Here is a 27,634-nt window from a genome sequence, read left to right on the forward strand (position 1 = left end):
CCCTAATCCCTCACATGCAAACTGTTTTAATAACCATCACTAAACATCTATACATTTCTACCTCTAAGGCATGCATTACAGCTCATTCCTATCCAGTAAGGGACTTAACAGCCTATGCACACAAAGGCAGGTACTTAACAGCCAAAGTACCCAGAAACAAAGCGATATGCACTACACAACTGTCTCGAGTTTTGCAACGATTAATTACGTTATTGAAACGACACTCCTTGTTATGCAAAACGCCCCATGACTCTTACTAAAAAATACCTACAACTCCAACTCTATTCGCACCTACTGAAAACCTGCCCATATATATCTATTCACCTAATTACGCATGACTCAATACTTGCTGTCTTATCCATGCTATATTGCACTTACATCTTAACCATCCTATCATCTAAAATAGCTCGGGCACAACTCGTAGCTCAATTCTTAATACCTACTCATACTGTAACACTATACTAGACCTAAGCAAACATTAATAAAAAAAAAAAAAAGGGTACGTCTAAAATCACATTATCTCCTCCCTAACAAGCCCTCTTACAAACATAGACGCTTACACTGCATGAACTTCACCCACCCCCTTTATCCATTAACAAGTAAATAGCATGTCCCTAAATCACTTTGAGGAGTGTAACTAATCAGTAGATATAATCCCCAACAAACTAACCCAGTAACACTAACAACGCGGGGTCGCAGAAATACCTGGATTAGAACCTAGGCGCGGAGAAAACCCTCTCAGGGCTGACGGACCCAGTAGGTCTTCCCAGATCATCCGTCTAGGAGAAGGAAAACTCTGAAACTAAACCAAAGGGGAGAGAGGCCTCTTCAGTCTTGGATGACAACCTTCCTAGAGCTGGTGACTCAAACAAATTCACCGGTTTGCAAACCTAAATTGCTTAAGGAGTAGATAGGCTCTGTCTATCGCCCGGCTTCCATACTCCTTCTTTGCCTATTAGTCAAGCGCAGAGACACTATCTCAGTGATTCGACAGAAACACCCAGCGGTAGATCTTGTTTCCTGGCTAGGGCAATGAACGCCGTTCTTCCCCATTCCCAGCACACCCCACCCCTATAACTGAACATTTGGGAGTGCTTGAGTATAAGATATGCCTGAGCGGTTAGATTGGGTTGACCTTCTTCTAAAGGGTTGAGGGTACCGGATTGACAGTTCCTGGCTGCTGTTCCCGACTGGTAGTACAGGAGCCCTAACTCTTTGGTAGCGCTTAGAGCGGCTGCTCCATCAACAGTTGAATAATATCGGGTTGTTTGCAGTGCCATGACGCGCATGGAAAGGGACCCTGCACTCATCCCCGGTGGGCTTTCCTGAGGCCACAATCCTAATTGGAGAAAGGTCAGCTGATGGTCTACTTGTGATGCATGTCTGAAGCTCCGCATAACCTCTTGTTAAGCTCCCCCTTACCGAAACTCTTAAAAAAAAAATATGACGACAGTACAATCTAAAAATAAGCTTAAACCAGGATTAGGGACAAACAAATTCAACTTGCCTCCTCCCTTGAGGCTCTCATTCACAAATATCCGTGGGCTTAGAACTAACTTAGCTGATGTTGAAGCATTTCTCTTAACAAATACCCCGGATATCTTAGCACTAAGTGAGACTAACCTACACTCCTCCATTCCCTCTAACCACTTTAACATGCCTGGATATCTCCCACTCTGCCGTAAGGACTCTGACAGACATATGCACGGACTTGGAGTTTACATTCGTAATACCCTTCCCTTGACTAGAGAAACAAACCTAGAAACAGATGATCAAGGCTTTATGTGCTTTAGACTAAACGTGCAACACAGTATTAGCTACTATTATTTTCTCTACCGCTCTCCCTCGACTCAGGACTGCTCCATAATAAACAAAGTATCTGACAGCATAGACACGGCACTGTCCCTCGACACTAGCGCACAAATACATGTGTTTGGTGACTTTAATGTCCACCACAAAAACTGGCTTGGATTCTCTACTCACACAGATGCAGCGGGCAGCACAACCCATAGCTTCGCTATATCTCACTCCCTATCACAAATTGTTACGTTTCCAACCCGTTTCCCTGACAAGGAAGAACAACACGCATCACTTCTAGATCTGTTTTTGACCACAGTTCCCGATGACTGCATAGCGAAGGCCCACAGCCCACTCGGGAACGCTGATCATGCAGTGATAATGGTTGAAATCGCCCTAAACTCTAGTCCCAAAACTGAAGAGCCAGTGCTCAAAACAACGAGATATTATAATAAGGCTGACTGGGAAGCCATCAGGGAACTAATTAGAGATGCTCCATGGAAAAATATTTTCTCTCTCCCTACTGAACAGTGTGCAAACGAGACCACTGACTGGTTCAAAACTGCAATCGAAGCGCATGTTCCCATGCGGAAATTTTATAGTAAGCCCCACTCTCCCCAATGGTTTACGTCGACTTGTGCAACTGCCATTACTCAAAAGCAGCATGCATACCGTAGGTTTAACCGACATAAGTCCAGTTCAAACAGACTGAAGTATATAGAAGCTAGAAATAACGTTAAGAAAGAAATAGCGACAGCTAAGAGAGAATTTACGGAAACCACTAAAAAGCGCATCGAAGCACAAAAACTAGGAACTCGAGACTTCTGGAAAATCTACAACAGTGTAGTAAATAATGGGCAATCAACAATTCCCCCACTAACCAACAATCACGAGGTTGTCTCCTCAGCAATTAGACGATCTGAAAATCACCCCTGCTCAGGTGCATGCTATCATAAAAAACCTTGACACTTCAAAAGCATGTGGACCCGATCTTATCCCAGCTGTGCTATTAAAAAAGTGCTCAGCCGAAGTAGCTCCAGTTCTCTCCAAACTCTACAACAAATGTCTTAATGAAGCTTGCTTTCCGGGCTGTTGGAAAACTGCTTCTGTTGTACCAGTATTCAAGAATTCTGGCGAAAGGACAGACCCATTAAATTATCGCCCCATTAGCCTCCTCCCACTTTTTGCCAAAATATGTGAGACCATAATTAACCATGCTCTAGTCCATCATCTTACAGATGCTAAACTACTGACTGACAAACAATATGGATTTAGACAAGCCCGTTCCACAGCAGACATCCTCACCGTGATCTCTGAACGTATATACCAATCACTGGACAAAGCGGGGGAAGGCAGAGCGGTAGCTCTAGATATATCTAAGGCTTTTGACAGGGTATGGCATGAGGGTCTCCTCCGGAAGATTAGATCTTACGGTATCACTGGTAGAATACTTAACATAATTAAATTCTTCTTAGATAAGAGAAAAATCCAGGTAGTCCTCGACGGTCGCACATCTAAACAATATGATATAAATGCGGGAGTGCCCCAGGGTTCTATCTTTGGACCTCTATTGTTCCTGATATTCATAAATGACCTCCCCGACAACATTGCCTCTGAGATGGGTATATATGCTGATGACACTACACTCTATGGCAGACACGACAGGAAGACGAATGAACACATTTCTAAAGAAATGGCAGAAACACTAGAGGAAGACCTCCAATCTGTAGTGGAATGGGGACAAAAGTGGTTGGTCGCGTTCAATGCTGCCAAGACTAAACTAGTTTCATTCAATAATTACAAGAAACCCTCTCTACCACCAATAGCAATGGCCAACGACCCTTTATCTGAGAGTCCATCTTTCAAACTCCTTGGCCTAACGTTCACAGGAAACATGAGTTGGAACAATTACATTGAAGGCATTGCCAGGGCCGCTGCAAGAAAGGTAGGCTCTCTCTACCGTGCTAGAAAACTACTAACACCCGAAAGTATCCTGTACCTCTATAAGGCCACCATTCGCCCATGTATGGAGTATTGCTGCCACATCTGGGCTGGTGCATCTGCTACTAGTCTCTCGCTCCTTGACAAGGTTCAAAAGAGAGTCGCAAATCTGATAGGCCCTGAACTGGCATCTAAGCTTCAGCCTCTGTCCCATCGACGAAATGTTGCATCCCTCTGCCTGTTCTACAAGTATTTTAGTGGTGAATGCTCTGATGAACTGCAATCACTTGTGCCCCCACGACGCGAGCACCCTCGACAAACCCGACAGGCTACTAGATCCCACCCCCACACTGTAGAGGTCCCTAGATGTAAAAGATCTTTTTACTCCAATAGTTTCTTCCCCAGAACCGCAAGACTCTGGAATTCCATTCCAGGTCCCTGCTTCCCCAACAGTACTGACGTGCAGAAGTTCAAGTGTAACGTGAACCGACACCTTGCTGCCCAAATCCCTACATAGTACCCCAGTAGTTGTTGCCCCTGATAGTAGCCCCCTACACCAAAGTGGCAATTTGCCTTGTTTGGGGTGAAAATGTAATAAAAAAAAAAAAAAAAAAATCATAAGTTTTAATTGTGATTTTTATTCTAAAAGTAAAAAGTGTTTGATAAATTGTTCACACTAGAAATAGAAAAGAAATTTTAAAAATATATTTTTTAAAAATTGGAATTCATTATTGAGATGAGTATTATCTATTAATTTATTTATTGCGAACTATTATCCTTATCTTTATTAGTTGTTGTTTCACGACGTTTCGGCCAACTATTTCTCTGGCCTTCTTCGGAGTTCCTATCCCGTCGCGGTTACGACCTGTCCTTCCATCTAGAGATTTGATCTCCCCCTCCGCACTGAAAGTCATAAACTTTGTCTTATCCGCATAAGAGTAAAGACCAATGTTATTTACAAACTTTTCGAGCTTAAATACAGCGTCTGTGCATATGTGTTATTCGCGAACAGAGAAATATCATCTGCGTAATCTATGCCAGTTATGTGTGCTGATGGATGGCGTCTGCTTCTGGGTTAATGTAAAGTGAAACTCTGTGTACTGTGTGTATCAGCAGAGATTCGAAGTACACAGTGAAAACAAATAATGAAAAGAAAAGGGGTTAGAGTGTATCCTTGAAGAACACCCTATCTAAGAGTTTTTATTAGTTATATTGCAAATGTTATTTTAAACTTGTTTTTAAAGCATACATTTGACCTGTAAATTATTTCTGACCAACAATCTCCCTTTTTGCAAGGGCGGGTTTATACTTCTATTATGATTTAAATCTCGGTATGAAATTCTATCTAAAATTGCGAATTTTCACAATAATTTTTTAACTCATTTATTTCCCCTGGTCGTAGCTGTTGAGACTGTCTCAGGATATCGCTGTCCTGATTTTAATCCATTTATTGATGTGATTGGGTTTTTACCTTTGAATAATATAAAAACGGCACTTTTCCTCGACAAAACCACCAAACAAAAACATGCATAAATATTGGAAGATATAAATAATGTCAAGCGTAAAAAGTTTTACCAAAATGACTGAATCTGGCATTAAATAACTCGAAGTGTTGATATACCAAAAAATAAAACAACCGAAAATATCTATTATCATCCAAAAATGTTCTACGCCATTGTTCTTCTTTATGTGTTTTGGAAACAATTTTCAAAAATAGATTATTCTATAAACTAAAAAACGGCGGCATGGGCCATAACGTTGCAGATCCTACAAAATAACGAAACATTCTCGCTTAATAAGTACCGTAAGTTATTTATTTAATAAATTTAGTTGTTGTTTATCACATTTTCTACTGATTTGTGTGCCCATTTCGATCTCAATATTTCATTTCAATTTACATGTCTAGACGCTGGAGCACATGCCTGAGTGCACGGCATTATGTGAAATCTTATTAGATGTCATGTTTATGTTTTCTTTTTATTTCTAACCGTCCATACAATTATTCCATTTGCCCGCAATACAGTAGACAAACTTATTTGCTTTTAATGATTGGTGAGATAAAAACTGCATTCATTTTCCTTTTTGATTTTGGAAACTGAAACGTTCTACGCTCGATCAAATTTATAATGCTAGAATGAATTGTATATTATGTCTTTCTGTGCTTAATAAAATGTTACCAAGTCTAATGGTGAATATACCAGAGTCGTTGCAAAAGTAATGCTTTCTATTTTTTCTTTCATAAAAGAGGCTACAAAAACACAAGATATTTTGTGCTGCAGAACTGATTTTTCTTCAAAGCATATATATATATATATATATATATATATATATATATATATATATATATAGTTAATCAGTGTGTTAGTTAGTTAGATAGATAGAAAGAGAGAGAGAGAGAGAGAGAGAGAGAGAGGGAGGTTGGGACAAGGAATCGGTATCTAAAAAATTGGAACCTAAAAGATTATTGGTATCGGAATATTTTGTGTCTATGCCACAATTCATTTTTTAATTTTTATTTTGTTTTTTTTTCTGTTTATAATTTAATGAAAAGATAATAAATATTATAATATATAAAATAATGTGATGTTGTATTGTTGAGTTTTAGTGTGTATATACACTGAATAAACATACTGCGGATGTATGTGACGAAGGGTTCATCTGAATGTATGTACGCGTCACTAAATATCTATGGTGGTTCTTCACTAATTGAACCCTAGCTTATCATGTTGTTGTGTGTTATCAGAATTTTCTTAATGTATAATAAGCTCTTAATTCTTTAACCCTTTTATCCTGCCGTATCGTTAGTAATTTCTCTTTTATTGTGTATGAATGTCTCTTTAAGTGTGTGCGTGTGACGACATATAACACGAATACATAAATGTGGCATACCTGGTTCTGCTGGTCAACCTTTTTCCTTTTTTTCTTGAGGGACTTGATTCTCTTGACAAGAAGACGCATGCGATTTACTCAAGCCGATGTTTTTTGTTTTTGTTTTTTATTCGCTCCCAGGCATTACTTTAGCAAGGAACCGATCAATGATCTTTATTTGGGTGCATAGTTCTAACACGACCCACGTCCGAGACGCCCCCCCCTTTGAGAAGAGGCCCCTTTCATATCATCTTCCTCTGTTAACATCCTCAATTTACTTCCGACTGTTTTCTCAGCCAACTAGAACACGTGATCAAATACATGGACTTCCGGGTCAGTTAACAGTCACTCTTCCGGTGCAATTGATCGGTGACTGCTGAGAAATACATTGCTGTGGATTACCCGATGCGGGCGTACAAGCAAAGGACGACCTATATCAACGAACATCCAGCAAATTGCACTTGACGCTAACTATAATCCTGAAGATTTGAAGCACTTTATCGAGAGGGAAAGAGAGTCACATTGGTCCGAGCAAGGAAGCCAACCAGATAGAAAATAAACATAGATAATATATATATATATATATATATATATATATATATATATATATATATATATAGAGAGAGAGAGAGAGAGAGAGAGAGAGAGAGAGATAGATAGATAGACAGCTCAGTGGTATTTTCTTAAAGAAAATCCATATGTTTACGCTGCATTTCTGTAAAAGGTAAATTGGTTTCAACGAATCGAAACGAATTCATTATTTCGTGATTTTACATCTTAAAAATAAAACTAATAATTTGATTGTGTGGGACATTCTTTATTTAATTTCATTTTCGTTTTATGACCCGAATTTATTTATATCTATTTAAACATCCAATTCGGCTATAAAGAGTCTAATACATCACAATTATTTCGAAACTTAACCGATAATTGCCCCTTTGGCCTCAGTAGGAATCGAAGAAAATTTCAAAAGTGTCGTCCTTGAAATATTTACACATTTTTATTGAAATAAATTTCGATTTTCTGTTAGTTTTTCGGTTTTTTGTTTGTTTGTTTTTTGCATGGTACATCCTGTAGGGTCCAGTGCAGACAAATAAAAGAATGAATAAAAAAATGTCTGCTCATTCTCTTTCTATGCTTGCGATCCTTTGACCACATCTGAAATTGGGGCGCTTCCGGTTAAAATAATCAGTTTAATTTTTCAATTACTCACTTGATTTAGTTTGGGATGTTTGAGGAGCAAATTGGTGCATCGAATATTACAGTTGAGAGATTTTACAGGGTAGAGCAAATTTTGGGGTGTAGTTTTACAGCAGAGCGTCGAGTTTTAGAGTAATGAGTTTTGAAGTAGCAAGGTTTTGGTCGGAGTTTTGAAGTAGCAAGGTTTTGGTCGGAGTTTTGAAGTAGCAAGGTTTTGGTCGGAGTGTGGCGAATTTAGTCTCGGAAATTGTTAGATAAAAGAGAAAGTATGGAATAGTTAACACGTGATTCGTTTACGACACCAACACCGTCAAACTTTTTTGACACATGTGATTATAGACTGGTAACTCAGTGTTTGAGAAATAAAGGACTTATATGGAACATTCGAATAGCTATGTATCTCATATAGACTTCAAGTGCTAGCCCCGGATTGTGGGCCTCTTGACTTCTGAGAACTTTGACTTAAGTAAAATAAAACAAAAAAAATGAAACCATTAAACATAATTTTTATAAACACAATTAAGAGAACTTGCGCAAACATTGACATCGTATGTTCTTTTACCAAAGTACAAGACAAAAACCATGAAAAATAAAGAAATATTAATATCTAAAATAGAAATCAGTTAAAATATTAAAATATAAAGAAGTCAAGTTAATCCCTATTGTAATTTAGATGCTTAGGATCATAACAAAAACCCACCATAAATTGCTTTAGCAGTTCTTTTTCAGTTTTGTAAAGGGCTTGCCTGATAAGAATGAAGAAAGTGTTAAGGTACAGATTAGATGTAAACACACCTAATGAGATAATAATAATAATAATAATAATAATAATAATAATAATAATAATAATAATAATAATAATAATAATAATAATAATAGATTAAATATCTACCTAATTGGCATGTATATATATATATATATATATATATTAACCTAATTAACATGTATATATGTCTGATTATTCTGGAAGCGGATCCCATCTAATAAATGGAAGCTGAGTGGATGAATATTAGTTACATAAAAAGAACAAACATATAAAAAAGTTAAAAACAATAAATAATTCAAAATCCAAAATTAAAAACAACAAAGCATGCAAAAATACATTCCAACAGAACGATGATAGTGATGGAATCTCAAATTCCAGATCAACCCGATTTCCGATATAAGCTTGAAATCATGTTAATGGTTAGACGGTGACCTGTGGTAAAAATCCTACAGAGTACAATAATAATATAGCACTTTGCAATGTAACTGTAACATTGTAAACTTTTGTGGCGTGAAGTTACTTGGACTCCAGAAAAAATAAGTGATTGCAACAATACAGTAAACTCACAACAAAGTCGCATGTTCTACAACGTTTTGTGAAGGAGAGAATTCTGAACTGAGGCGAAATATAAACACCGCTGCAGCGTTTGAATCTGACGATCGAGAAATGTAATCCATCAAATAAAAGTTTTGGAAGGGAAGAGAGAATAAATGTCGGAGCAAATATGTTCAACCCAGCTGCACGTGATCATTTAAATATGTTAGATAATTCCTGTTAATGTTCGAATAAGAATTTAGAATAATGGAACATCTGTGAGAAACAACAGCTAAGAAATCTCATAATAAAAATTGCAAATATCTTTCGAAGTAATAATATGACATCTACAGGATAAAACGATAAAAGTGTCGTCCTTAAGAAAACACTACAGCTCTATTTTAAAACTTTTGTTGAAAAAAACTATTCAAGTAACTTCATTATGTAATAAAGCTGACATCTATTCAATGTAACCGCCTTCAACCTCAATCACTGCCTCGATACGAATCTGGAACTGGGAGCATGCCTTTTCCACGAGCGCCGACGGGAGCTCAGCGAATACTGAGTGGGTGGCAGCTATCAGGCTGGCGTTGGTGTTAGAAAAGTCATGTTGGTGATGTTCTTGACGCATGACCAAATAAATTAGTCTTACCTCTTAGTAAATTTTCCACATAACTTAGCATTAAGTGAAACAAGCTTACACTACTCAATCCGCTCTAACTACGTTAACATTACAGGAGACCTCCCTCTGCCGTAAGGACACGGATAGATATACGCATTAGCTAAGTGTCTATATAAAAGTATCACTCTTCCTTTATAAGAGAGCAACGTTTTGAATCGGATGAGCAGGCTTTTATGTGTCTTTGACTATCATTTCATCACTGCTTTAGTTACTTATGTTTTCTCTACTGTTCTCCATCAAGTCAGAATTGTACCCAAATGAATCGTGTCTCTGATAGTATAGATGCAGTACTCTCCTTAGATAGTAACTCCCTAATACATGTATTTGGTGACTTTAATATTCACCATATAAATTGGCTTGGTTTCACAAGTTGCATAGATGCAGTTAGACGCTCTACTTGTAGCTCCTCTATAGCGCATTCCCTCACACAGACAGTCATGTTCCCATCCCGCCTACAAGATCATGACACCCAGCAAGCTTCTAGACCTATTCCTCACCACAGTACCCGACGATTGTGTAACTAATGTCTACAGTCTTCTTGGAAACGCAGACCACATAGTGGTATAATATGACATCACACTAAATTCCCAACCCGAAGGTGAGAAGCCATTGCTCAAAGCAACAATGTACTCCAAACAAGCTGATTGGGAAGCCATTACAGAACACATCAGAGCTACATCAATTGAATTGTGCAAAGTGGACATAGAAGCACATGTTCCTACACGGAAGTATTATAGCAACACCCATGGTTCATTACAGATTGTACAGCTGCAATTCCACAACGACAGTATGTATTCCGCCAGTTCGTACGTTATAAGTCAAATACAAATAGGATGAAATTCCTAGATGCTAAAAATCATTGCAAGTGAGAAATAGCGACAACCAAAGGAAAACATGCTGTAATAATCAGAGAACGCATATAATCGCAAAAGATATAAACTCGTGATTTCTGTAAAACCTATAATCGTGTAGCTAATGAAAATAATTCTTCCACTATCCAACAACTAGAAGGTTGCATGCACGGAAACCAAGAAAGCAGAACTGCCTGTCCGGCGATTCGGCTCCAACTCCACTTTAGAGCCAACAAACAATTCCCTCCCAAATTTCCCTATGCGGACTGAAGCCACACTAGATGATGTAAAAATCATCTCTTCTCAGATCCACGATATCATAAAAAACTTAAACCCCATTGTGTGGGCCTGATCTCATCCGTGCTATACTAATTAAGAAATACTCAGCTGAGCTAGCCCCCGTACTTTCCAAGCTCCACAACAAACGCCTTGCTGAACCTTGCTTCCCCAATAACTGGAATCTGGCCTCTGTGGTACCAGTGTACAAGAATTTTGGTGAAAGGACTGACTCTCTCAATTACTGCCCTATCAGTCTCCCCATCCTAGTCCTCATCAACATATTTGAGACTTGAATTAATCAATCACTACTCCACCACCTCGCAAAAGCAAATCTTCTCTCTAACAAATAGTATGGATTAAGTTTATCTCGTTTTACTGCAGCCATTTTTACAGTCATCTCTGAACGCATTTACCATGTACTGGATAAGGTGAGCGAAGACAGGGTTGCAGCCATTGATATATCCAAGACCTTTCACAATGTCTGATATGAAAGGCTACTAATGAAAATTAAACCGTACGGCATAACTGGACATATACTTAATATAATTAGATCCTTCTTAGACAATAGGACCATCCATGTTGTTATTGATATACGTACAGTCAAGCAGCATATCCATAATGTGGGAGTGCCTTAGGGGGCGATCATTGGACTATTATTATACATGATAGTCATAAACGATTGTGTCAGAGATGGGTATTTTTGCTGACAATACAATGATAATACATGCATGAGAGAAGAATAGGTATGCGTAAGTCTTAAATAATGGCAGACTTGTTAGAAAATGACCTCTAGACCGTAGTGGAATAGGTCCTTAAATGGATCGTAACATTTAATGACAAAGCTGTTCTCCTTTAACAATTACAAGAAGTCTTTCCACCTACCGATATCCGTAACAAATAACACCCTAACTGAAAGTCCTTCCTTCAAATTCCTCCGTCTAACATTCACGGGCAATATAAACTGGAACAAATACATTGACGACACTGCGAAGACTGGTGCAAAGAAGGTGGGATCCTTCAATCGAGCTAGAAAACTACTCACACCTGATAGTATCCTGTGTCACTTACAGGTCACTATTCGCCCATGTATGGAGTATTGTTGCCACATCGTGGATGATGTTTCTACCACTAATCTCTTCCTCTTGGATAGAGACCAAAAAAGTTTCCAATCTAATCGGTCCCACTTTATCAACTAAGCTCCAACCCCTGTCCCATCGCTGCAATGTTGTATCTCCATTCATTTGACAACTATTTTAATGGAATGTTGCACTTGTACCCCATCGATGTATATATACCCGACAAACCTGCTTAGCAACAAAATCTCACCCCTTCACTGTTGAGGTCCCTAAATGCCAGAACATTTTCTAATCTAACCGTTTCTTCTCTCGAAAACGTAGACGTTGGAATTCCTTTCCTACTACCTGCTTCCCTGGCTGTACTTATATGCAGAAGTTTAAATATAACGTTAATTAATATTTTCTTTATCTTTCTTAGGCATGGTCCAAAATATTAGCCCCTTACGCCCAAGTGGTGATATGTTTTGTTAGGTGTGAATGTGAATAAAAAAAAGAAAACACAGGGGTGATGTAGAGTAGATCTTTTCAAGCGAGCAGTAAACTGAAATAACAATTACAACTGTACAACATATACTTGTTATGTGAAGACACTGGATTTTACTTTTTAGGATTGCCTTATTTAAAGATAACAATGAATTATGCTATGATATCGTATGCTTAACTTGAATGAAGCACCAGAAACAGTTTTTAACAGATCTTGGTCAGATTTGGTGTCCAAACTGTGTACAAACAAATATATGATGTTTATGCGTTGCTGTCCCTTGAGAAAGAGATGTTTTCATGCCAAGATATTCTAATTTCAATGGAAATTCTATACATGTAGGATGAGAAGATGTTTTTCCTTTTCGGAATATCTGTTATATTTTCCCTTGAAATCAGTGCAGCTGAAAGATCAAAAGAAAACTTCTGTTGGTTCAAAGAATGCCGCCTGGAATTCGAATAACATCGCACGTTGCGTGACTCAACTATTCTCAAAAGCAAGGCCGAGCAATATTTTTGCAATTCCAGAATAAGAAAAAAAAATTGCTGATGCTTCAAAATGTGCACGTTTCTAAGTCGTTTTATCGACAACATAAATATGGTCTGTTCTAGTTTCATAGTTGTACGATGATAATATGTAAGTTAAGTTTGAAATCGAAATCGGAAAACAGGAATCGGTAATTTTTGGATTCCAAGTAGTATTTTTACACCAGATCTACAATTAATAAGTGTCTTTTTTTTGTTTGTTTTTTTGTTTTGATTTTTGTTTTTGTTTGTTTGTTTTTTGTTTTTGCTTTTGCAATTTCATCTAATTGCAGACTATTGAGATAAAGAATCAGGAGTCTACAACCTTCGGATAAGTCAGATAAAAAGAATCGGAAATACGAACTTAGATATCTTATCTGACTACTCACATAGAATATGGGGCGTCGAACTCTTTCTTTTTAAAGAATTTTGGGTAAGGGTTCAAATCCAGGTGTCGGATTGCTAGGTATCGGAAGATGGAAGACAGCATGAGACCTGCCGCTGTCTTTTTTATTTTACTTTAGCCGAAGTACTCAAAAACCAAAGAACAGGTTTCCTGGAGGTCAATATATATATATATATATATATATATATATATATATATATATATATATATATATATATATATATATATATATGTTCTGGTCGTATGTATGTATATTATGATATATTTTGAAGTCTGATAAATCTGTTTATTTTTTGGCTAAAAAATAATTATCGGATATGCATTATAATTATATAACCTTATCTTTTATTGCTAAATATATTTTCCAAGAATGCTTAATATATTCAACTCTGTAATCAGATTATGGCGTTTCATTTATAGCACTATGTAATTTTATATTATCTTTTGTGTGGATTGAAAAAAATAAGTTTAACACGATGCTTTCTCTCTTTCTCTGTCTCTGTCTCTCTCTCTATCTCTCTCTCTCTATCTCTCTCTCTCTATATATATATATTCATACACACACATTATATATATATGTATATATATATATATATATATATATATATATATATATATATATATATAGTAGTGGAAAATGAATTCGCAAGGACTATATATTGGAAAATATAGAATGAGTCATTTATCTAATAAGGATATACATACATTTAGTTGGAGGATAAAGGGGACTCTTTATACTAAAGTATTTCAAAGCCTAATACTTCTCATCAGAGGAATAGAGAATGTGTAAGGTAACATAATGGGGGTATGACGTGTAGCGGTGGGAATCGTCAGGAACGAAATAAATAAATAAAATTATTGATGTTGTTAGGGGAAATATATTGAATTCTAAGATAAAGGAGGCGTTAACTATATAAACAGTAGTGTAAAAAGGAGTGTAGTTTTTCTATCATAGTTTTAAATGATGCTATTTATGTTTAAGGTTTAGAGGGGGGTATATATAGGGGTAGTTGGGTTGCGTTTCTATTTCATCTGTATGTAAGATGTATAGTGTCTATACAGAGTATTTACGCTAAAAGGTTTTTATCGACAGCGATAACCGAGACAACAACAGCACTTAGAGACGGTGTATGTTTTCAGGCTTAATGTTATGATAAGGAATTAAAGCGATGGTGTATATACTAAGCATGATTGATCAAAAGTAACGGTTATCATAACATTACTTATAAGGGGAATATGGCTGTATCGTAAGATTATGGGATTAATGCAAGTTACAATGTGGATTACATGGGGAGTGTACTAGGGTTTTTATTTAGTAGAATAGGAGATGGTCCGAAGGTGAATTAAAGAGTCAGTTATGAGGTGGGTATGGGTGGGAATTTGTAAGAGTATAATAATTATTTTCAGAAGATAGCATATGGTGGATAACGTGTAGTTATACTTTTAGGGTTGCATTGTTAGTAGGTGTAAAGGGGTGCATGTGAAATAAAAGGTAGGTGTATAAAGATATGGGAGTAAAGTCGATAGAAGTGGATAAAGGGGCAAACAAATAATTAGGGTTTGGACGAATGGCGCGGTGTAATAATAAGGGAAGAGTATACTACTAGTAATAATAATTATTATAAATAGATACCAAAAATAGACGATAAACTTGAAAACTTTAACTCCAACCTTGGAAATACCGACAACCCAATTTTCATTATCCTTATTTAGGACTAGAGGTAATGTTATCATCGTTCACATCTCTTGCTGTGAAGAACTTTCAATTTGAATTTCAATTTCAATTTGCAAACCTCTCTCACTACTATTAATAATTCATTTCATCGAATCTCCGTACAGGGTAAAATCACCAAACACGAGCCTAAATGCAATTTGTTGTTTTTATATTGCTTGTTCATAATAGTCAGGTTCCTAATGGCACAATTTTAACGTTTGTGGGAACTTTTTGGAGATTTGCAAATCTATACATTTTTGGAAAGGTTATTGTCTAAGGAATTAGAAAACCAATGTTTGCATTTGTCCAGATGCCTATATGGCGGCCATATTGGATTTACAAAATGGCCGCCGTAAAATGTACGTTTTGTAATATCTTGGCTTCTAAATACGCTGGAACACTGATTTTAACTGCTAAACCTACATTTTCAGGATCCAGGAAGCCACTGGTGGTAGTTATAAAATTTTCCCATATGTATATATGGCAGCCATATTGGAATTTTACAAAATGGCTGCCGTCAAATGTATGTTTTGTAATACCGCGGCCTCTAAATAAGTTGGAACAATGATTTTAACTGCTAAACCTACATTTTCAGTGTCAAGGAAGTCAATGGTCCACGTTATCATTTTATCTTTTGTACCCCACCCCCCTTTTGAAACACATAATCCAACATATGAGTAAAAAACTTAACAACCCTGGCAGTTAGTCAGAAAATTATTTTTATTGAAATGCCTTTTTACTGTAAACTTTGAATGTTTGTGCAACCATCTTAAACATAATTAGATGTTTGATCATAGTCTATGTATAATAATCATCATCAACATCATCATCATCAACATCACTTTCATACATCACAGCTTGGGAATCTTCATCGTTTTCGCACTGGCTGCTGCACCTACACATATCAGTACAAGCTAAGTCTTTAGACCTGCAGGAGCATCTGCCAGAAGAACAGTCAAATATACATTTGCATGTGATCATCTCAAGAATGGCCTTAGGGGCTGGGAGGACCTCTGTGGTCGTTGGTTTTAGGGTGCCATCCAAATCTTTGAAGTACCCATTTTCCAGGGGATCCAGTTGTGAAATCTGCAGAGCAATGGTTGCTTGTGCCCATACCCTTGCTTGTACATGGACTCTTAAAATATGCTGCTTTAGAGCTCCAGGTGTTGGAGGGAGCCTGTCACTTTCTGCCCTATGCTTGCAGAACAGATGCCATTGCAGTTCAGGGATTGTTTTTATGTTGATCCCTTTTGGCGAGTAAGCTGCACATACAAAGGATTCCAGTTTTGACAGCATTCCATCTGTCACTTCTGCTTCATCCATAAGCATTTGCAGAGCATTGACAACATCTGGTTGCTTGTGCCCATACCCTTGCTTGGACATGGACTCTTAAAATATGCTGCTTTAGAGCTCCAGGTGTTGGAGTGGAGCCTGTCACTTTCTGCCCTATGCTTGCAGAACAGATGCCATCGCAGTTCAGGGATTGTTTTTATGTTGATCCCTTTTGGCGAGTAAGCTGCACATACAAAGGATTCCAGTTTTGACAGCATTCCATCTGTCACTTCTGCTTCATCCATAAGCATTTGCAGAGCATTGACAACATCTGAGTCTGCTTTGAGGTAGATCTGTAGCCAGGTTGTCTTGCATATACGAGAGAACCTCCCTGTGTTGTCGGTTCCAGTGAACACATGGAAGGCTGGCAAAGCCTTTGCTCTTTCTTTACCTAGTGCTCGCCACAGTGGTTCAATTTGTATAACACAAGAGGACATAGAAATGGACGTGTTTTTCAGCAATAGGTCATAGTTTGCTGTGACTAGCACTAAAACATCCGTATCTGGAGGGAAAAATACTAACTGTGCATCAGGTGGGTTTCGCTGTGAAGCCAGCACAGCCTGGTGGATAAGCAGCGTGTCTGCTTCCTCATGGTTATTTACTTCAAAGACCAGGTCTCTGTTGCTCTTAGTGTATCCAAAAGCAGATATGATGATCAGCTTGGATGATCCCTTGTTATACTCTAGAGTTTGGGCAGCAAGATAGTCAGTCAGATCAGCCTTCGTCTTGTCATGGGAGAGGAACCTCCTCATTGGGATGTGTTTGATGTTAGTGTCATCTCTGACTTGATACTGAACAGAAGCTTTTCCTTGTCTTCGTTTTTCACTGGTTGCACTTTTCAGAGAATCTGCTCGGTATGTGTCAAAAACGAGGATGATTTCATCATAATCTCGTGTTAGTTGCATCAGTGTGTCATTGAAGCAGCTACTCAGATCCTTGAGTGTCACTAGAGTCGCTGGTTTCTTGCTCAGCTTCTGCACAAGCACCATGCCATCCACCAGTGCTATCTTCCGACTTGGCTGATCAGTAGATGTGGGCTCTGTAAATCCTGTATACGTTGCATCTTGGTGGGTAGAATTTCCAGCTTGAGGTGACTGGTCTTCATGGGGCATGTCTTCTCTTGTCAGCTTCTCAAGTAGATGGATTAACTTGGACTTGTTATAGCATGGCAGCATTGTTCCATCAGGGGCAAACAGTGCTCTTGGTATCAGAGTGAATTCATGGTTTCCTATGGCCTCTTTCTGGTTGATGTCTCGGCTTGACCTGGCAAGTACCATCAGCTTTGCAAACAGGTCCTTGGTCTCCTTCAGATCCACAGTATTGTCTCTGAGTTTCACTGTAATCTTTTTGTTCCCAGAAAAGAACATCTTGTTGTTCTCTTTCTTCACAGGGGCCCAGAGGCTGACATCTCCATTGATCCGTTCTGACACGTAATCCTTATACAACTTCTGTCCAGTGACATCAATATTCAAGATATGTGGTACATACTCATCTGGGATGTAGGCACTAGTGATCACATTGTACAGCTTTTCCACTTTAGTGGTAAAGGGGTTTCCATGGCTGAGCAAGGCTTCCTTGATCTTGTCGACTGTACCATGTGCCCTCTTGACTGCACTTGGTCCAAGCTCATGATGCTCTGTGATTCTGTCAGCTTCCATGCCAAACTGACTCTTGAACTCTTTTGACAGACGTGAAAGTTCTGGTGTGGCCAGAAAAAATCTCTGTCTGGCATTGGCATTGTTGGAGATGCCTATTATGCCAGAGCTAGTCTTCATCAGTTTGTTCAGGTGTTCACATGCATGGTCTGCCCCAACAGACACGAAGGGAATGACACTTTCCGTGACTGATATATTGCCTGCTCGTAATTCCTCCCATGTATGAGGGTGATTGCTTCTCAAGTCATGCATATCTGCAATGTATCTTGGCCAGAGTCGCTTATACTTGATGCGGTCCATGGCAAAGAACAGTTTGCTAAGTGCTTCTCCAGCTTGCAGATGGAGTTCCAGGTCAGCATTTCGAGTTGCTGCTACAAAGAACAGAATTGCTTCCACCCAATCTAGGTACCTCATCATGGCCTTGAACATTGCATTCTGGGATTTCTGTTCCTTACATTTTTTAAATGCTGTGATGACCTCAGCAGTGGCCAAGGCTTCCTGAAGGGTGCTGTTTGCTTGCTTCACGGATTCAGCCTTCGTGTCTTTATCCTCAGAGCAGGCAGCTTCTACTCCTTCTGCTGCCGTCAGGCACACATCTTTCAATTGTGGGTTGTCCTTGAAGAACACCTCCAGAGCCATTTCATAGAGTGCTATGTATGAGAAGATATGGGCATGGAGAGCTCGCTTGTAGTGTGTGCATTTCAGGATTTGCCTTGTCGTGGCAGGACCATACACACCTGCTTCCACCCAGGCATCATCTATGCCTGAGTTCTCCATGGAGGCACCAAGCGCTCTGAGGGCAGCTATTATGACATGCAGTTCACCCAGTCTGGGAACAACCATTTGTTTCAAGTCAGGTCTGGCATCTAGGAGCTGCACCACCTTCTCATAAAGAGCCATGTCAAAGGTAATGACTGTGGGGTGATCTTCCCGAACTGCCAACTTTCTCAGCTTATTTGCTTGTACGATCACAGTTAGTAGAGTTGACCACTCGTGTGCCACCTCAGGGAGTAGTGGCAAGGCTCCAACCTGTGTCAAGGGAAGGCTTTCAGACAGCAGTGAGTTGTATCCTGCCCAGCCTGGAATCTTGCTGGAGGTTTCTCGAGGTTTCATTCTGGATAAAGCAGATGCAACAACCCATCCAAGCTGTGTCAGCTGATAGGATTCTGAGATCCCCTGGCCAATGGCAAACTGTTCTGACCTCTTGGTAGCCTGTGGTTTGGGCTTATTACAGTGAAGCATGTCTACATGATAGGGTGTGACTGATATACTCTTTGCATCACCTATAATCAAAGGTTCTGCAACAGGTTCTTTAGAAGGGTCAACTTTCTGGTACACTGCTGTGATGGTTCCGTGGGTGGTTCCCTTCCCATCAGGAGTATCCTCTGCAAAATCTGTGTTATCTACGGCAAAAAACACAAAGGTCCCCTTCTTCAGGAATGGTGGTACATAGAGGCTTTGGTATGCTCTGGTGTTTTCTACAACAGCATTTGCCAGAGCAGTTTCCATGAGAAGGACACGGCGATGTGAAATAGCGTAGCCATGAGCATTGAGAAGATTCAACAGCTTCTTGTTGCGTGTGTCATGGTGGACAGTCAGTGCCAGTCCCAGAACCTGAGAATTCCCTCGTGAACGGGGTGACTTAAATGCTGATTCATTGCTTGGCTTGTACCTTACCTGTTTACTGGATTTGAACCAATACATGATATTCTGGCTCACCGTCAGTGTTGCTCGGTCAACATCTTTAGTTCTCTTTACAGTTTCCAGCTTTTCAGCAGGTCCAACCATTATCCAATGGATTAAGGTGTATAATTTAGCTGGAACACCATTATTGTCACTAGATACCTGCATGACATTTCTTTCCTTGGGCTCTTTGAAGGTTACAATGCTTTTCCTTATCACCTGTGCTGCTTTGTAGATTTTCTTCATGCTGTTCTCCTCCTTACCAGTTGTCATTGGGGTATTAACCATGTCCTCTTCACATGCATCTGGGGAGTAGAGGACAGTTGGCTTCCTTATGTTTGGTCGAACAGACTTCAGGTGTGGCAAATAAGTAAGGATCCTTTCTTTCAGCCATTTTCTACTGAATACAGGTACATGACCTTCAAAAACTTCCGAACAAAGCATATTAACATAAGTCGTTTCAATATCATCCATCACAAGGTATGCTTTGTTTTTTGTTTCTACATCAATAAGATTTATCAGCTCAAGCAGACTCGCCTTTTGTAGAAAGGGTTCTTCAGCAATTTTTCTAGTGTTAGTATCTCGAAGAGCATGGAACACATTTTGGGTCCAGAAAGCTTTGTGGTATAGGGCATCAATTGCATGTGTATCACCTGGTGATATGCAGGTGTTCAGCCTAGTTTTCAGTGCAGGATTATGGGACCTTTCCACAGCATCTTTGAGAGTTTTACCTGCATTCTCAGTCCTTATCTGGTACAGTTGTTGGCCATTGTCCTGTTGTCAGAAGAAGCACTCTTTCTTATCCAGTGGACTTGTATGTGATCGTGTGAATGGCAATGCAGAACCAGATGTAGAGGTGTCTGGAACAGCCTCTTCTGTAATTCCTCTTTTCTGCCCAGGCTTTTTGGCAGTGTAGTGTCCTGTAGCTAAAGCGTGTGCGATGCGATCTCTTGCACGTTGTATTTCAACTTTGTTAGTTGCACTCGAATGACATGAGCGATGCCAGACCGCTCTCTCTTCACACAATGTTTCTGGTGTGCAGTTCTGCAATCGCCTTTGGATTTGGATATAGTCCCCATCATTCAAACTAGCCCTCTCTAGAATTACTTGCAGTACGAGCCCATAGGACTCTAATCGAGGATGTTGCACCAAGACTTTCTTTTTATCATCAGACTGGCAGAGAATGCACTGCTTCCAGTTAATGGACTCCTTGGTTTGACATGCTTCTTCTCTACTTTGCGACTCATCACTCATGCCTCACCTACAAACAAAGAGAGAATTACAGTAATGTTAGAATAGCAAAACAAAAACTACAAGTTCTCAAAGTATCAGAAGTAAATTAACAATTTGAATTAGCGATATAAAAGCAAGATTTTTTAGGAACAGCTGAAATATGAATTTATAAATGATACATATTTTTTATTACAAAGATATTGCAATAAAACAACACCACATCAGTTTGAACCCAGTTATGCATCTAAAGGTTAATGTTAAAGATGTTGTTGCTTTATAACTACCACCATTGGATTCTATGACCCTGAAAATGTAGGTTTAGCAGTTAAAATCAGTGTGCCGACTTATTTAGAGGCGAAGATATTAAAAAAAACGTACATTTTACAGCGGCCATTTTGTAAATTCCAATATGGCTGCCATATACACATCTGGGAAAATTTTATAACCACCGCCATTGGTTTCCCTGGCCCTGAAAATGTAGGTTTAGCAGTTAAAATCAGTTTTTCAGCTTATTTAGAAGCCGCGATATTCAAAAACGTACATCTTATGGCGGCCATTTTGTAAATCCAATATGGCCGCCATATACGCATCTGGGCAAATGCAAACATTGGTTTTCTGATTCCTGAGACCAAAACCTTTCCAAAAATGTATAGATTTGCAAATCTCCAAAAAGTTCCCACAAAATTACATTAGGAACCTGACTATAAGTCCCCTTTATACCCCAACAAAATGTATGTATACCCTTATTAAATAAATGACTTATTCTATGTTTTCCAGTATAAAGGCTTTGCGAATTCATTTTCCACTCCTACTGTCTCATATATATATATATGTGTGTGTGTGTGTGTGTGTGTGTGTTTATCTGTGGGTGGGTTTTTAAGTGTGTATGCATAAAGTAAATAATGTTTTTGACTTAGTGTGGTTTTAACATTTTTTTGCTTATCTTCAGAGGAAAATACAAACAAAAACGTCTTAAAAGTCAGAAACATAAACTTTATACGATTTAAAAAATAGGTAAGAAATTCGTTGATTTAATTTTTAAACATACTGTTATCATAAAATGAAAAATTTTAAAACAAAATCTACTTTTAGTAAAAGAATAAAAATATTTTTCTCTTCCATGTGTATTTCGTGATTATACTAAATGTGGCGCACACCATCCCTAGTTTGCCATCAAAATAGAATAGTTTTAACGTCGTTAAGAACAAATGATTCTTATAAAAACATAGTTCTATCAGGCATTAAATAAGTTAGACTTAACATTGAATATCTATAAATAGGCATTATGAGGAGACAGAGCAAACACAAATAGAATTATATTCAAAGTATTGTTGACCAGGAAAAATAAGATAAAAATAGGATAATAAAATTTTAAGAAAGTTATAATTCACACAGTTTAATCTGTCAACCTCTATACTGACCGAATACTAAAAGAATCACACGTTTATGTGCTCGATCCAGAAACGGAACTTTGAAATGATTGCTTCCGCAACTGGATGAGCTGTTATCGGGCGTCCCCATGTTTGTGTTGGCCTCGTTTTCTTGACATTTCATCTCTTTTACTCTATTTCAATACTATTTACAAGTGAACGTAGTTACTTAAAAGGTTTCACTTACCATTTCGATAATATTTTCCCAAATATCATCATGTTTATTTCTAACAAGGAAGCTATTAAATCCTGAGGAGAGTGGAATGTTAACTTTAAGTGCAAGAATCGATTATTTTTTTTCCATTGTAACATGTTTCCTTCATTATTTCACTTAATAAATCTGATGAACGAACACAAAAATGTGGAAAATGCTTAATATGCAGCGGCATAATAACGTTGACACACCAGTTCCCACTAGATAACCGAAGCTAAGCAATGTTGAACCTGGTCAGTACTGAATAGGTGACCATTTGGGGCTTCCAGGTGCTGTATGTCCTCTCTGCTTATCTCGGCATTGTTTCCAGTCGTCATTGAATTCTCCTTGCCACTGGACTCAAACAGTGCCGATTCAGAAAAGGTGTGGTGGGGAATTGCGCAACTCTTGCCACACAATTACATGCGCAGTTGCCCTTACAGGAAGTGTCCTTTGTCTTTCAAGACTAAACGGATGCATCGAATATACAGCGGCAGTCTATATTCTTTCAGAAACTTTTGTCAATAAAACGATATGTCTCAGTCTATAATTAGAACATATATTTAGATGGTGTATAAATAATCTATGTTTATATGGGATTATTAACATGATGCCTCCGTTCAGTCTGAAGAGATATTGGATACCCCTATTGTAAGAGTAGCTGCGCGTGTAATTGTGCTGCAATAGTTGCGTAATTACCATCCGCCTCTTTTGAGTCGGCACTGATTAAAAGAGAAGTTCTTGACGACTGCAGATAAGTCAAGATAAGCGGATATCACATACAGCACTTGGAATTCCTAAATAGTTTTCCATGTTAGTATTGACCAGGCTCAAGGTTGCTTAACTTTGCTGAACGAGAACCGATGTATAAATGTGAATTATGCCGTATAAATATATATAATATATATATATATATATATATATATATATATATATATATATATATATATATATATATATATCAGGTGAAAGGTGTGATAAACAGAGACTGGTAAGAAATGAGTCACTTAATTGCCATTGATTAAAACGATTCTTATAGATTTTCTAACATTACTCAATCCCTAAACAAAGGAGTATTAGGCAAGCATTTTGTGTAATAAGGATATATAAACATTTGAATAATACTGGACGTAGTGTCATTATTATTAATTGCTGAGGTATTTTTTACATACTTTTTATATACTTTCAACACACATTATTAAAGAGAAAAAGTGTGATGACGAACAGAAAATAAAATACACTTCAAAAATATTTTCTTCTACTACAAATCTAATTCAATGTTAAAATCTAGATCTGTTCGTTATCATAATTTTTCTTTAATAATATATGTTTAAACTATATGAAATACCTCAACAATTAATGGCACACTGCGTTCAGTATTCAAATGTTTATATATTTTAATCACACATAATGCTTGCTAAATGTTCATTTGTTTCGGGATTGAGTTATATTAGAAAAGTTATTAAAATCGTTCTAATTAATCTTAATAATTATTTCTAAGTTTCTGTTCATCACACCTTTCCACTTGTTTTCTGTGCGTTGTGTGATTATTCGCTTTATAATTATGGCACTGTGCTTTGTATTTTTCAAATGTTTCATAAAATTATATACCCATAAAAGTCATTCTAAAATATATACGGAAAACAAGTTAAAACAAACGTTAATTACGTCAGTTTTAATATAATAATAAATTGTCAAAGCCGAGGAGCCTTCAAGGCTATAGACTTCCTGAATTATCCATCAAACAGTACGTATGTCAATTTCACTCGGGTTCCCTGGTGCTGGGCTGGATATATCATCTGAAACAATATGTGACCAATATATTTAAATATAACCATATTTTTTTTAATATGAGTTTTGTTAAATGTGTTACAGCCAGCAGATTTCTTATCTACTAAGTAATAACAGCTTGAAATCATCCATGCACATTTCCACGTCAGTTTCGCTATGAAACTGTATATTAATGTTTATATTTATGTTTGTATATTTTTGTATACTTTCAGGGTGTGTTCAGTTTTTCAATAAATCAGTACCACATCCATTGCATATGGAAATTGAAGAAACTACTCCTGTCGGTAAGTATTTTAAAAATGTCTAAAAGACTAGGTTTTTTCAGCTGATATTTTCATCCGTGATTAAATGAAGAGTTCTAATACAATAAATTCAATTTCCTCAATTTCTGTTAAACATTCTTATAATTCTGTGGTGAAATTTGATTTTATATTAAAAGCAAGAAAGTGAAGCAAATATAAGAGCACGTTATGATATTTGAAATATCCAGATATACTGAAAGCAATGCCGGGTTATCAGGGAAACGCTGTTACTATTATATTCATATAATATTATATTCTATAACTAAAGTTAAGGAAATCTTGTTTATTCTACTATTTAATTATTGTTGGTAAAAGTGTATGTGAATTTATGGCGTTCACGTGAATATGAGTAAAAATAATTCATTAGTCTCGACAGATAATCATATATGTATATCAATCTCGAGGTGTATATGTACGTACGTCTATAAACGTGTGTGTACGTATCCTGTGTATGCATGGGTACGTGTAGAAACATATTTGGTAGTGTGCGGGTGTATATACATGTATGTTCACATATACGAGGGTGAGTCTGTGGAATGCGTTGGTGTCTAATTCAAAGTTTTATGAAAGACTTGGTTTTGAATAGAGACCACACAAGTTGCTGACCATTCCAAGTCAAAAATGCTGGAAGAGTCACATTTAAATAGATCTTAACCTTATTGGGTATACACGTGCCCCTCCTGCTAACCCTGCCTTACATTCATGTTCCCATCATTCACACTTGGGGAAGACCGATGGATCGGTCGAAAATTATGTGCTTTTGAAAGAAACATTCTTGTGTATTATTTTCAAAAGACTTTTTGTATTCCTACACGTCACACACATAGGAAAGAAATACAGAAAAGATATAAACATTTATATATTTTACGTATTGATTTTTTATTCATACATATTTAAATATATATATATACTAGCAAACGTACCCGTCGTTAAGTGGATTCAAAAACAGCATACAGAAAATGGGCTCTGATTTACGAAAGTATGATGGGTTATGAAAAGGAAGGGTTGTAAAGAGATAGCTTCGAATTTGGGGGTATCAAAACCAAAGAAAAATATGATAAAAGTAAAAAGAAAATAGATAAACCCCATCATTTATTATACCATACCTATTCACACTGGAACACTTACCACAATATTCTGTGGATCTATATTAAAAAACCTTGTTAAAATTTGTGACATATTTACATTCTATGGAGGTCAGACGCGAACGAACACCCCATAATTTTATTATACCATATTTCTTCAAACTTAAACATAATTATCAAAGTATACTTACGCAGATAGATATGATAAGTCTTTATTAAAGTGTATGCCTATTTCCATTCTATGGATGCCATGCGTGAATGCAGACACCACAATTTTATTATACCATCCCTATTTAAGTTAAAACATACTTATCTAAGTATTATTATGTACATCTATATCAAACACACTTGTAAACTTTTTTTCCATACTTTGTGGACCAGGCGCGAACGCAGACCCCACAATTTTAATGAACAACTGTTCTGCCAGATCAAACATACCCATTGCTATGTCTCGATACGTCTTCTATCATTATATGTAATCAGTTTTTAAAATAATCAACTATATAGGAGGCTATTCGTGACCAGACACACACACACCCACACATACATACACAGACATTAAGCTTTTATATATATATACATATATATAAACCCCTCCATAGATAATAGACTCCTTACACGCCGTTAAATTAGAACCACCACACATCCAGTTAAGTCCCAACTTTAATCCTAAAAAGTATACTACATACACTTAAAACTATGATAAATACTCTATACACTTTTTTGCACTACACTATATGTAATATGCTCCTCGTTTATTTTGAATTCGACACCCGCCAACATCATCTATAATTTTAATGTGTTTTGATCTATTTCGTCCCTAATGAATCCCATGCTAGACGCCGTATCCCCACTATGTTACCTAGCATCTTCTCTACTCTTCTGATGAGAAGCATTAGGCTTCGAAATGCCTTGGCATAACGAGTCCCTTCTATCCCCCAACAAATCGATTGTATTCCCTTATTGAATAAATGAACCAATCTATATCCACCAATATATAGTTCTGCCTCTCCATTTCCAACACCTATTGTCTTTATATATAAGCTCCATTGATGCTTGTTGAGCTTCATAATGTCCAGATAAGTCTCCTCATAGAATTGAGCTTGCTCTTTTCCTCTAACGCTCTAAGCTATATATATATATATGTGTGTGTGTGTGTGTGTGTGTGTGTGTGTGTGTGTGTGTGTGTGTGTGTTATTTTTTAAACAGTAATCTACGTACATGCGGTTTTGGGGTATCTACTTCTCTTCAGCGTTGCTTGACTGTGTCTAGGAATCAAAGTCCGGTCGATGTATATCACAGTCCGGCTCATTAAACGCTCCGCCATGAACTCGTGGATAATTTAACTGCTTATTTTTATCATTTATAAACTTGGATTTCTTGTTATTTTTTTTTTAACGATAAATACTTGAAGTGAAATGGGCTTCGAGGCGAAGATGCTGTTTAACCGTATTTATCGTTAAAAAATCAACAAGTAATCTTAGTTTACAAACGATAAAAATAGGAGTCTATGGCGTAATGGTTAACGCCCGGACTGTGATACACATGGTCCGGAGTTATATTCCTACACACAGCCAAGTTCCGCTGAAGAGGTTGATACTTTGAAAGATGCATGTGCGTGGATTACTGTTTTAAAAATAAATAAAAAATATTATATATGTCCAAAAAATGTGGGCAATTTTCTAAGTAAAACAAGCTTCGAGGCGAAGACGCTATTTAACCGTATTTATAGTTAAAAAATGAACAAGAAATTCATATATACATATTTATGATGGGTCGATTCTAAATTTAAATTGAAGACAACCAGGTTG

The 27,634-nt window shown here is 37.5% G+C and overlaps 1 protein-coding gene across 1 annotated transcript in view; it reads left to right on the plus strand.

Moving 5' to 3' along the window:
* Positions 1–27,634, plus strand: part of LOC145277040 (protocadherin Fat 4-like) — a 1,076,063-nt gene that overhangs the window by 187,196 nt on the left and 861,233 nt on the right. The window contains exon 2 of the mRNA XM_080128674.1: positions 24,649–24,720. Coding sequence (XP_079984800.1) covers positions 24,649–24,720 — 72 coding nt within the window. The remainder of the gene's footprint in view (positions 1–24,648; positions 24,721–27,634) is intronic.

The sequence above is a fragment of the Euprymna scolopes genome, chromosome 5 (genome assembly GCF_053919585.1).
Source record: "Euprymna scolopes isolate OS-2025 chromosome 5, ASM5391958v1, whole genome shotgun sequence".
NCBI classification, from domain to species: Eukaryota; Metazoa; Mollusca; class Cephalopoda; order Sepiida; family Sepiolidae; genus Euprymna; species Euprymna scolopes.